The 11,713-nt window shown below is 32.9% G+C and overlaps 1 protein-coding gene across 4 annotated transcripts; it reads right to left on the bottom strand.

Moving 5' to 3' along the window:
* On the bottom strand, positions 1–11,713 carry LOC105800341 (chaperonin CPN60-2, mitochondrial). 4 transcript variants are annotated; one of them, XM_012631404.2, is made up of 18 exons: positions 11,483–11,713; positions 11,348–11,372; positions 3,676–3,807; positions 3,335–3,494; positions 3,052–3,227; positions 2,824–2,919; positions 2,562–2,666; positions 2,377–2,463; positions 2,119–2,208; positions 1,935–2,015; positions 1,751–1,819; positions 1,513–1,590; positions 1,316–1,411; positions 1,110–1,209; positions 905–1,008; positions 637–742; positions 463–541; positions 1–378 (listed from the first exon to the last, which is right to left on the bottom strand). In XM_012631404.2, the coding sequence occupies exons 1-18, from the start codon at positions 11,518–11,520 to the stop codon at positions 273–275; spliced, it is 1,728 nt and encodes a 575-aa protein (XP_012486858.1). In that variant the 5' UTR covers positions 11,521–11,713; the 3' UTR covers positions 1–272. The 4 variants fall into 4 exon arrangements, with proteins under 4 accessions (XP_012486858.1, XP_052476405.1, XP_012486857.1 ...); XM_052620445.1 differs by lacking the exon at positions 11,348–11,372 and adding an exon at positions 3,914–3,938; XM_012631403.2 differs by lacking the exons at positions 11,348–11,372; positions 11,483–11,713 and adding exons at positions 3,914–3,938; positions 4,049–4,284.

Below are 11,713 nucleotides of genomic sequence, written 5' to 3'. Positions count from 1 at the left end.
TGGAAAGTGAGAATTCTTTTTTCATTTTTTCCATTTATTTCCAGAAAAAATGGTCCAATACAATGTAGTCCTTTCTTTCTAGCAAAAACAATGAGAGTTTTGTTGACCCTTTATCACCAAAACCACCAAATAGCTCTCAATTTATGATTACATGGAAGCCTTCCAACTTAAACATCAAAACTCGGATAATCTTTTTTCTCACAGATGTTGAGGAAATGGAAATAGATTAGATGAAAACACTTACAATCGGTGCACTGTTAGGGGGAATAACCTTAATAATCCATGCCACCCATACCGCCAGGCATTGCCGGAACATCCTTCTCATCCTTTGGAAGTTCGACTACAACAGCTTCGGTAGTTGTCATCAATGATGACACGCTGCATCAGAAAGGAAACATACTCAGCATGTTACTTTTAGGATTTTAAGTCAGGGCCCAAGCAAAACTACCGATTTACACTTACCTTGCAGCATCGACCAAAGCAGTTCTAATTACTTTCAATGGATCAATAATACCAGCCTTTACCATATCGACATATTCACCTGGTTATACACCAAGCATAGGAATATAAGCTGTGTCAATTTCATTAGAACAGAAAAAATATATGATGAAAAAACCTTCCAAGAGATTCACAAACCTTTGGCTGCATCATAGCCAAGATCAGGGTTATCCTGCTCCAACAGCTTACCAACAATAACAGCTCCCTCGACTCCAGCATTTGAAGCAATTGTGTGCACAGGTGTCTGCAATGAATTCATTTATGAGGAAGATTGTAACTTCACACATCAAAATCACCAGCATTTTGAAACTGTATAGTGGAAGAGCTGTCTAGACTTTCAACAGTATATCAAGAATAGAATTTTCAGAATTTGAACCTATCTGACATGCAGAAAAGAGTTGCAAACCTTTAGAGCATTCTGGATGATTTGAACACCAATCTTCTGGTCAAAGTTGGCCGTAGGTAGCTTGTCCAACTCTTTCGATGCATATAAAAGAGCAACACCACCACCTAGATGGTAGAACTCCACAAGTATAGTTACACATATTCCAAGTTCTACTGAAACTTTCATGAAAAACTAAAAAACTTAAAAGAATAAAAAGTTCCTTTACCTGGCACGATGCCCTCCTCTACAGCTGCCTTTGTAGCATTTAATGCATCTGTAACTCTATCCTTCTTCTCTCCAACTTCAGCTTCACTAGCTCCACCAATCTGCAATGTCCATCGAATTCTTTGTTAATTCCATAGAAAGGAACAGCTATTGCATCTCAAAAAAATGACAAGTTAAAAAATTCCAGTAACAGTAAGGCAACTATACCTTCAAGACAGCCACGCCACCAGAAAGTTTTGCCAATCTCTCTTGCAACTTCTCCTTATCATAATCAGAGGTGCTCAATTCAATTGCTGATCTAATCTGTTATCATGAAAGACATTATAATCAGAATTATTAATAAAAGTTATGCAGAGTTCAAGAATCATAAGATGGCTAAACAATTGTTTGTAAAAGAACAAGACCTGTTCGCATCTTTCCTCAATGGCTTTCTTGTCACCATTCCCATCAAGAATAACAGTGTCATCCTTCGAGACAGTAACCTTTAACACCCAAAAGGAGAAGAATCATGCATCAAAAAAGAAAATCAAGCGTAAAAAGGGACTAAATAAAATTGTTTTACCAAACTCGAGAACTTCCTGCTTATATAAGAAAATATCACATTAAGAAAACACTTTCATGTCCAAACTATAGAAATCATACCTTTTTGCAAGTGCCGAGCATGTCCAGATCCACCTTTTCAAGGTTCATGCCAAGTTCTTCTGTTATAACCTACAGTAGAGAAGTAACAGATACCATCATCAAGAGGTCATGAAATTTCATGTCTGAGGAACTGTAGGCTACGAACAAGGAAATATCATATAGCAGAAACACAAAATTGTCCTACCTCTCCTCCTGTGAGGACAGCAAGATCATGCAGACTAGACTTCCTGTTTTCTCCAAAACCGGGGGCTTTGATGGCACAGACCTGCACCATAAATAATCCATATAGATTAGCAAGCATTCCTACAAATGAGGACATTAACATAGGACAACAGTAAAAAGGATTCATATCAGACTGAATATCAAACCTTGATTCCAGCACGAAGCTTGTTAAGAATGAGCGCAGCAAGTGCTTCGCTCTCTACATCTTCAGCTACAATCAGCAAGGGCCTTTGTCTCTGAACAAATATAGCATAGAAGATGTTAATGGTACAAATCAAGTGTAGAAGTTATTTTAAGAAATTTCATACCGTTTAGTGAGATAAACAATTGTGATGAATGATGATTAATCAAAATTAATTCAGCCAGAATGTTCATAATGCATTATTTGTTCAAAATTTGCTTACCTTTAAAGCTAACTCTAATACTTTTACAACAGCATTCAAGCTTGATACTTTCTTCTCATGAATTAGGATAAGAGGATCATCTAATTCCTGCCATAACACGGTGAATTGAATCAGAGCCATAGCATGGTCAAGACTCAAGACTCAGAGATTTTCCAGTTTAACCAAAGGAGAAATCAGTTACTTACACATTTTTGGGTTTTAGTGTTGGTGATGAAATATGGGGATATGTAGCCCCTGTCTAGCTTCATGCCCTCAACAACTTCCAACTCATTATATAATGTTTTACCATCCTGCAAAGGTTTAACGTGCAGGAATAACCCACAGTATGACATCAATCAGGTATAAAATAGTTCAAAAATTATATGCCAAGCATGAGCAACAAAAACTAGTAAAATTACAAGAAAACAGGAATATCCTCAAGCCGATATGATATGAAGGTACTGATACCTCAATTGTTATCACCCCTTCTTTGCCAACTTTCTCAATGGCCTTTGCAATCAACTCACCAATTTCCCTCTCTCCATTAGCCGATATTGTTCCAACCTATTACAAAATATTTAAGTTGAAGACTTAGTAGATTAAAGTTTACCACCATTTTGGTTTTTTATTCTAAAGTACTGTATGATTCTGACAGCAATAAGCTTTTGATAGAAAAGATTCAGATAGTAAAACAACCTGAGCAATCTCTTCAGATGTGCTAATCATCCTTGCCCGGCTTTTCAAGTTTGTTACAACGGCATCAACTGCCATTGTTATGCCACGCCTAAGGTCCATTGCATTCATTCCTGCAGCAACAGACTTGCATCCTTCGGTAAAAATTGCTCGTGTAAGCACCGTTGCACAGGTAGTTCCTGCAAAAATGTCAATGAATTTCACAACTCGGCTTTCTACTAGATTGGAAACAGATCCAAAGGTTTCAAGTGAATCTAGTAGATTAGAAAAGGCGCTTGTGCCTTACCATCACCAGCTACATCATTGGTGGCATTTGCAACTTGTTTCACAAGACTCGCACCAACGTTCTTCACTTTGTCTTTGAATTCAATACTCTTTGCAACAGTGACACCATCTTTAGTCACTTTTGGAGCACCGTAGCTTTGTTCAATAACCACATTCCGACCCTACAAGTAGGTAACATTATTTCTTCTATCTATCAATATCTCTACCTATAAATATTAAGTCCCTACTTCTTGTTCAATATAGAAGAGAAGGAATAAACAGTTCCAGTGAATGATTAACCTTGAAACAGAACGAGTACATAAAAGAAAATAACTCAAATGAAATGGCGAATATTGGATTTACCTTAGGACCCATGGTTACTCTAACAGCATCAGAAAGCTCTTCAACACCTTTAAGCATCAAAGCTCGAGCTTCAACCCCAAATTTAATATCTTTTGCAGCATAGTTCCTATTCCAACTCAACCTACTACCAATCTAACACGCACCCAAAGAAAAACAGAAATCAATTAAAAAAGATCTAATCAAACATTAATAATAATAACAATAATAAAAAGAATGTAAGTACTGGTCACTAAACTACCTGATATGTAGTGTTCCTAGCAGCCCTGAAGCCAAAGATTGAAAATGAAGAAAGGGGAATAAGTTAGTTAATTCCAAATCGACAAAAATAAAATAAAATGACAAGTAAATGAAGTAATTGCAGTGAACGTAGTACCTAGCTTTAGAAGCAAGGCTTGAAGCAAAACGATACATGGTTATTTTGGGAGGGAAGAAAAGGAGGAAAATCTTGAGTAAAATGTTAACAGTAAAGCTGTTTGTGGGTTGACAAAAGACACTGGGTGGGTTTCAGGGGTGGGTTTTAAAAGAGGGAAAAGGAAACCCAGAAAGAGATGGGAGAGAAGAAGGGTCTAGAAGCAGGAGCAGCAGTTTCTTAACCCTTCTTTAGGGTTTAGGGTTTTATCATTCCAACTTCATTTTTTTAACGTTTCTTTTTCTTTTTTAAAGAAATATTAAAATAAAAAACTCTTCAGTTTTTTTTTTTTAGGAAAATTTATTTGGTGAAATTTAAGTTATAAACTAATTATTAAATTTATCCATTTATAATATTTTAATCATTTGTCTGTTATCGGATGTCGTGTTAATCCTTTGATAAAATGATACCTCAGAATTTATAGGTTAATACTTAATTTAACCCTAAATTATAATTAAAATATCAATTTCATCCTTTTATAATTTTTCTTAACAATAATTTTAAAATTTTAAAGTTATCATTAAAAATTTAAATGAATTCATTTTTCATAGAGATAATTCTAATCTAATGCATGTAGTAACTTAAATTAATAATTAGTGAATAGAGAGAGTTATTCAAATAAAATTTATTATTTACTACCCAAATATTCAAACCAGGTGAATTTTATGGGTGAATAGTTATTGACCACTAAACCAATTACGAGAGTTTAACTATAATGATCTTTGATCAAGTAAATTTGGTTTGTGGCTAACATTAGAAAATAAGGGAATTTTTTGTCGCAATGCCTAAAACTATTCATAGTAGCATTTCTTCAACCCATAAATAGAAAGATAATATACTTTAATACACTTAAACTTACATCCTCGTGCATTAATAATAATACGAATGTTAATTTAACTAAGACTCAAATCCACTCCTTTGACTGAATATTAAATGTTGTATTTTAGAAAGCTAGGTAGCTAAGTTTGGACTATAATCATCTTACTTGAAGCTTCCAATTTCTTTCATTTTCTAACATATTCTAAATAACAAATAATTATAGGACATTACCCATAAAGTTTCAAAATATTAATAATAAGAAAAGTAGGAAACGTCTTCTCAAGCAAATCACGTCTATGTTTTATACGGTAGTGTGGTGTTATACGTCTATGTTGCAGTATTGAATGAAAATTTTAAAATTGGATAAGTTATCAAATAGATTATGAATTAATTTAATTATCTATCTAATAATCATTAAATAAGTAATTTTATCAAAAAACAAGTAATTAAAGATCATAAAATATTTATAAAATCAGTTTACTTATTATTTTATCCTAATATTTTATTTTATCAATTTTCAACAATTCATTCAGAAATTCAGTCCTTTTGCCTGGACTGGTATGTTAGTTGATTTAATCTTATTTGAATAACACTATATTCAAATATGTATATGTATTTTTTATTTCGTCGGATCTATTAATTGTTTATCTATCAATAAAAATATATTATTACATTTCGTAGTAAATTTTATTTTATTTTATAGATTATCCATATAATATTATTAAAATTTTGAAATTAGTAGCACATAAAAATAAAATTTAACTCAAAAAAATAATTAACTTTAAGGTATTATTAAACTTTTGATATCAAGAGATATAATTAATCGGTAAATAATCATAAAAAACGTCACTTATTATCATTTTAAACCTTCTACATTAAAAATTGTCAAATATATTTTTATACATTATAATATAGGTGTGTAATATGATATGTTAATAATAATTTTCAAATATGTACCGAAAATAATTTTAAGAAAAATAATGTTCTTTTAACACTATAAAAATAATGTTAGATTATATAAACAGGTAAAGAAATACTTACGACTTAATATATAATAATTTAACCAATTTTTAAAATATATCCATTGAAATAGTAAAAATACTAGAAATATAAATTACCCTTTTCAAAAATTTTCAAATTTATCCAAAATCCTTTAAAAATAAAATATTGTGTTAATAAGAATAAAACTGCGAAAAGATAAATATTTAATTTATACATAAAATTTGAAAAATATGTAATTTGACATATTAACTTTGTTTTGATGCAATTATTCACATAAAACTTAAATTTTAATTAGTATATACATATACATATAAAATTTTAAATCAAGTATACACTTTAAAAATAAATACATATATTTATTTTCTTATTAAATTAATATAATTATTTTTATATGTAATATATCAGCATAAAAATAGTGCTAATTCAATAATGTTAAGAATTTCTAAAACTCACAATTTCATGTATAAGAATCGCATAAAATCAAAATTTATGTACAATTACACATTAAATTAAATTTCATATATAATTTTAAACAATTTATTTTTAAAATGCATTAGAGTTTAAAGTTGGTGAAAAATTTTATACAACAAATATGTAAAAAATTATAAAAATTGAATGCGACTTCAATTAAATGATGTAACTAAGAAAGTACAAATTATAACTACTTACATGTATTTTGATAATTTTATTTAAAAATATAAAAGATAAAAATACTTTCAAAATGATTTTGTTGTTTTGTAAAACTATCTTTTGATATTTCAAAATAAAATTAGTACCTATCAATAGGTGGTTGAATATAACAGATTTATAAAAAATTGATATAAAATTTAAATGAAACTTAAAGCGAAAATGGAAAAATGAAAAGAATGTTCTATATTCAAATTTAATAATGTTCCATATCAGAATTGTATTTTTCTCTGGATGTTATATATGAAATATAAAATAAAACGAAAATAATATTTGTATTATAAAACTTTAAACAATGTTAAAAGTTAAAAGTTAAATTTGAACATTTAAACCCAAAAATGGGGAAATTAAAATTCAGTATATTTTAGCATAATAACTTAATTGCCCCCCAAGTAAAATTTTCCCACGTTTCCATTAAACATGTTACCACTCAGGTTTTTCACCTCAGGCTGAAGAGAACAAAGCTAAAGCTTTAAATTACACAATGTAAATACCATTTACAGACAATACATATCCGAATAAACAACAATAAACAATAATCAATAATCGGAATATATTCGGAAACCAAAATAACAATGAAAAAATCCAATATGATAGAATTTAAATAAAGTAAAAATTGGACACAATCCAGCACGACAGGAAAGACATCAAAATCCCATCCCAGGACCTCGGCCTCATTGATAGCACTACTTGAATAAGTTTATCTAAACTAATGTTAAACTTTATATTTAAAATGATCATAGCACCGAGCCAAAAAAAAAAAAACCCCATGCTTTGAACACTACAGCATAAGAATAATCAAAAGATTCTTTGCAGAAACTCATATCGATCACAGTCGAAAGTGAAAGTTTTTTTTTTCTTTTCATTTTTTCCATTTATTTCAAGATAAAATGGCCCAATACAAACTAGTTCGTTCTTTCTAGCAACAACAATAAGAGAGTCCTGTTGACCCTTTATCACCAAAACCACCACCAAGTAGCTCTCAATTTATGATTTCATGGAAGCCTTCCAACTTAGACATCGAGACTCGGATATTCTTTTTCTCACAGATGTTGAGGAAATGGAAATAGATTAGATGAAAACACTTACAATCGGTGCACTGTTAGGGGGAATAACCTTAATAATCCATGCCACCCATACCGCCAGGCATTGCCGGAACATCCTTCTCATCCTTTGGAAGTTCGACTACAACAGCTTCGGTAGTTGTCATCAATGATGACACGCTGCATCAGAAAGGAAACATACTCAGCTTGTTACTTTTAAGATTTTAAGTCAGGGCCCAAGCAAAACTACCGATTTACACTTACCTTGCAGCATCGACCAAAGCAGTTCTAATTACTTTCAATGGATCAATGATACCAGCCTTTACCATATCAACATATTCACCTGGTTATATACCAAACATAGGAATATAAGCTGTGTTCATTTCATTAGAACAGGAAAAACTACGATGAAAAAACCTTCCAAGAGATTCACAAACCTTTGGCTGCATCATAGCCAAGATCAGGGTTATCCTGCTCCAACAGCTTACCAACAATGACAGCTCCCTCGACTCCAGCATTTGAAGCAATTGTGTGTACAGGTGTCTGCAATAAATTCAATTATGAGGAAGATTGTAACTTCACACATCAAAATCACCAGCATTTTGAACTGTATAGTGGAAGAGCTGTCTAGACTTTCAACAGTATATCAAGAATAGAATTTTCAGAATTTGAACCTATCTGACATGCAGAAAAGAGTTGCAAACCTTTAGAGCATTCTGGATAATTTGAACGCCAATCTTCTGGTCAAAGTTAGCTGTAGGTAGCTTGTCCAACTCTTTCGATGCATACAACAGAGCGACACCACCACCTAGATGTTTCCATATATTGAATTATATTCCAAGATTAACTGAAACTTAATGAAAAACCATTAAGACTAAAAGTTTTTACCTGGCACAATACCCTCTTCTACAGCTGCTTTTGTTGCATTCAGTGCATCTGTAACTCTATCCTTCTTCTCGCCAACTTCAGCTTCACTAGCTCCTCCGATCTGCAATTTCCAATGAATTCTTCGTTAAATTGCATTCAAACAAAAGCAAATAGGAAAGGAACAGCTATTGCCACTCGAAGTTGACAAGCTAAAAAATGCCAGTAACTGTAAGGAAACTATACCTTCAAAACAGCCACACCGCCAGAAAGTTTTGCCAATCTCTCTTGCAACTTCTCCTTATCATAATCAGAGGTGCTCAATTCAATTGCTGATCTAATCTGTTATCATGAAAGACATTATAATCAGAATTATTAATAAAAATCATGCAGAGTTCAAGAATCATAAGATGGCTAAACAATTGTTTGTAAAAGAACAAGACCTGTTCGCATCTTTCCTCAATGGCTTTCTTGTCACCATTCCCATCAAGAATAACAGTGTCATCCTTCGAGACAGTAACCTTTAACACCCAAAAGGAGAAGAATCATGCATCAAAAAAGAAAACCACACGTAAAAAGGGACTAAATAAAATTGTTTTACCAAACTCGAGAACTTCCTGCTTATATAAGAAAATATCACATTAAGTAAACACTTTCATGTCCAAAATATAGAAATCATACCTTTTTGCAAGTGCCGAGCATGTCCAGATCCACCTTTTCAAGGTTCATGCCAAGTTCTTCTGTTATAACCTACAGTAGAGAAGTAACAGATACCATCATCAAGAGGTCATGAAATTTCATGTCTGAGGAACTGTAGGCTACGAACAAGGAAATATCATATAGCAGAAACACAAAATTGTCCTACCTCTCCTCCTGTGAGGACAGCAAGATCATGCAGACTAGACTTCCTGTTTTCTCCAAAACCGGGGGCTTTGATGGCACAGACCTGCACCATAAATAATCCATATAGATTAGCAAGCATTCCTACAAATGAGGACATTAACATAGGACAACAGTAAAAAGGATTCATATCAGACTGAATATCAAACCTTGATTCCAGCACGAAGCTTGTTAAGAATGAGCGTAGCAAGTGCTTCGCTCTCTACATCTTCAGCTACAATCAGCAAGGGCCTTTGTCTCTGAACAAATATAGCATAGAAGATGTTAATGGTACAAATCAAGTGTAGAAGTTATTTTAAGAAATTTCATACCGTTTACTGAGATAAACAATTGTGATGAATGATGATTAATCAAAATTAATTCAGCCAGAATGTTCATAATGCATGATTTGTTCAAAATTTGCTTACCTTTAAAGCTAACTCTAATACTTTTACAACAGCATTCAAGCTTGATACTTTCTTCTCATGAATTAGGATAAGAGGATCATCTAATTCCTGCCATAACACGGTGAATTGAATCAGAGCCATAGCATGGTCAAGACTCAAGACTCAGAGATTTTCCAGTTTAACCAAAGGAGAAATCAGTTACTTACACATTTTTGGGTTTTAGTGTTGGTGATGAAATATGGGGATATGTAGCCCCTGTCTAGCTTCATGCCCTCAACAACTTCCAACTCATTATATAATGTTTTACCATCCTGCAAAGGTTTAACGTGCAGGAATAACCCACAGTATGACATCAATCAGGTATAAAATAGTTCAAAAATTATATGCCAAGCATGAGCAACAAAAACTAGTAAAATTACAAGAAAACAGGAATATCCTCAAGCTGATATGATATGTCGGTACTGATACCTGAATTGTTATCACCCCTTCTTTGCCAACCTTCTCCATGGCCTTTGCAATCAACTCACCAATTTCCCTCTCTCCATTAGCCGATATTGTTCCAACCTATTGCAAAATATTTAAGATGAAGACTTAATAGATTAAAAGTTTACCAACATTTTGGCTTTTTATTCTAAAGTACTGTATGATTCTGACTGCAATAAGCTTTTGATAGAAAAAGCTCAGATAGTAAAACAACCTGAGCAATCTCTTCAGATGTGCTAATCATCCTTGCCCGGCTTTTCAAGTTTGTTACAACGGCATCAACTGCCATTGTTATGCCACGCCTTAGGTCCATTGCATTCATTCCTGCAGCAACAGACTTGCATCCTTCGGTAAAAATTGCTCGTGTAAGCACCGTTGCACAGGTGGTTCCTGCAAAAATGTCAATGAATTTCACAACTCGGCTTTCTACTAGATTAGAAACAGATCCAAAGGTTTCAAGTGAATCTAGTAGATTAGAAAAGGCGCTTGTGCCTTACCATCACCAGCTACATCATTGGTGGCATTTGCAACTTGTTTCACAAGACTCGCACCAACGTTCTTCACTTTGTCTTTGAATTCAATACTCTTTGCAACAGTGACACCATCTTTAGTCACTTTTGGAGCACCGTAGCTTTGTTCAATAACCACATTCCGCCCCTACAAGTAGGTAATATTATATCTTCCATTGATCAATACTCTACCTCTAAATATTAAATCCGTACTTCTTGTTCAATATAGAAGAAAAGGCATAAACAGTTCCAATGAATGATTAACCTTGAAACAGAACGAGTACATAAAAGAAAATAAGTCAGAAATGAAAATGGTGAATATTGGATTTACCTTAGGACCCATGGTTACTCTAACAGCATCAGCGAGCTCTTCAACACCTTTAAGCATCAATGCTCGAGCTTCAACACCAAATTTAATATCTTTTGCAGCATAGTTCCTATTCCAACTCAATCTGCTACCAATCTAACACGCGCCCAAATAAAAACAGAAAATCAATTAAAAATATCAAATCAAACATTGATAATAACAATAATAATAAAAAAGAATGTAAGTACTGGTCACTAAACTACCTGATATGTAGTGTTCCTAGCAGCCCTGAAACCAAAGATTGAAAATTAAGAAAGGGGAATAAGTTAGATAATTCCAAATTAACAGAAATAAAATAAAATGACAGTTAAATGAAGTAATTGCAATGAACGTAGTACCTAGCTTTAGAAGCAAGGCTTGAAGCAAAACGATACATGGTTAGTTTGGGAGGAAAGAAAATGAGGAAAATCTTGAGTAAAATGTTGACAGCAAAGCTGTTTGTGGGGTGACAAAAGACAATGGGTGGGTTTCAGGGGTGGGTTTTAAAACAGGGGAAAAGAAAACCAGAAAGGGATGGGAGAGAAGAAGGGTCTAGAAGCAGGAATAGCAGTTTCTTCTAGTTTCTTAAC

This window comes from Gossypium raimondii, chromosome 9 (genome assembly GCF_025698545.1).
Source record: "Gossypium raimondii isolate GPD5lz chromosome 9, ASM2569854v1, whole genome shotgun sequence".
Lineage (NCBI taxonomy): Eukaryota > Viridiplantae > Streptophyta > Magnoliopsida > Malvales > Malvaceae > Gossypium > Gossypium raimondii.
This window is presented reverse-complemented; position numbering and strand designations above follow the sequence as displayed.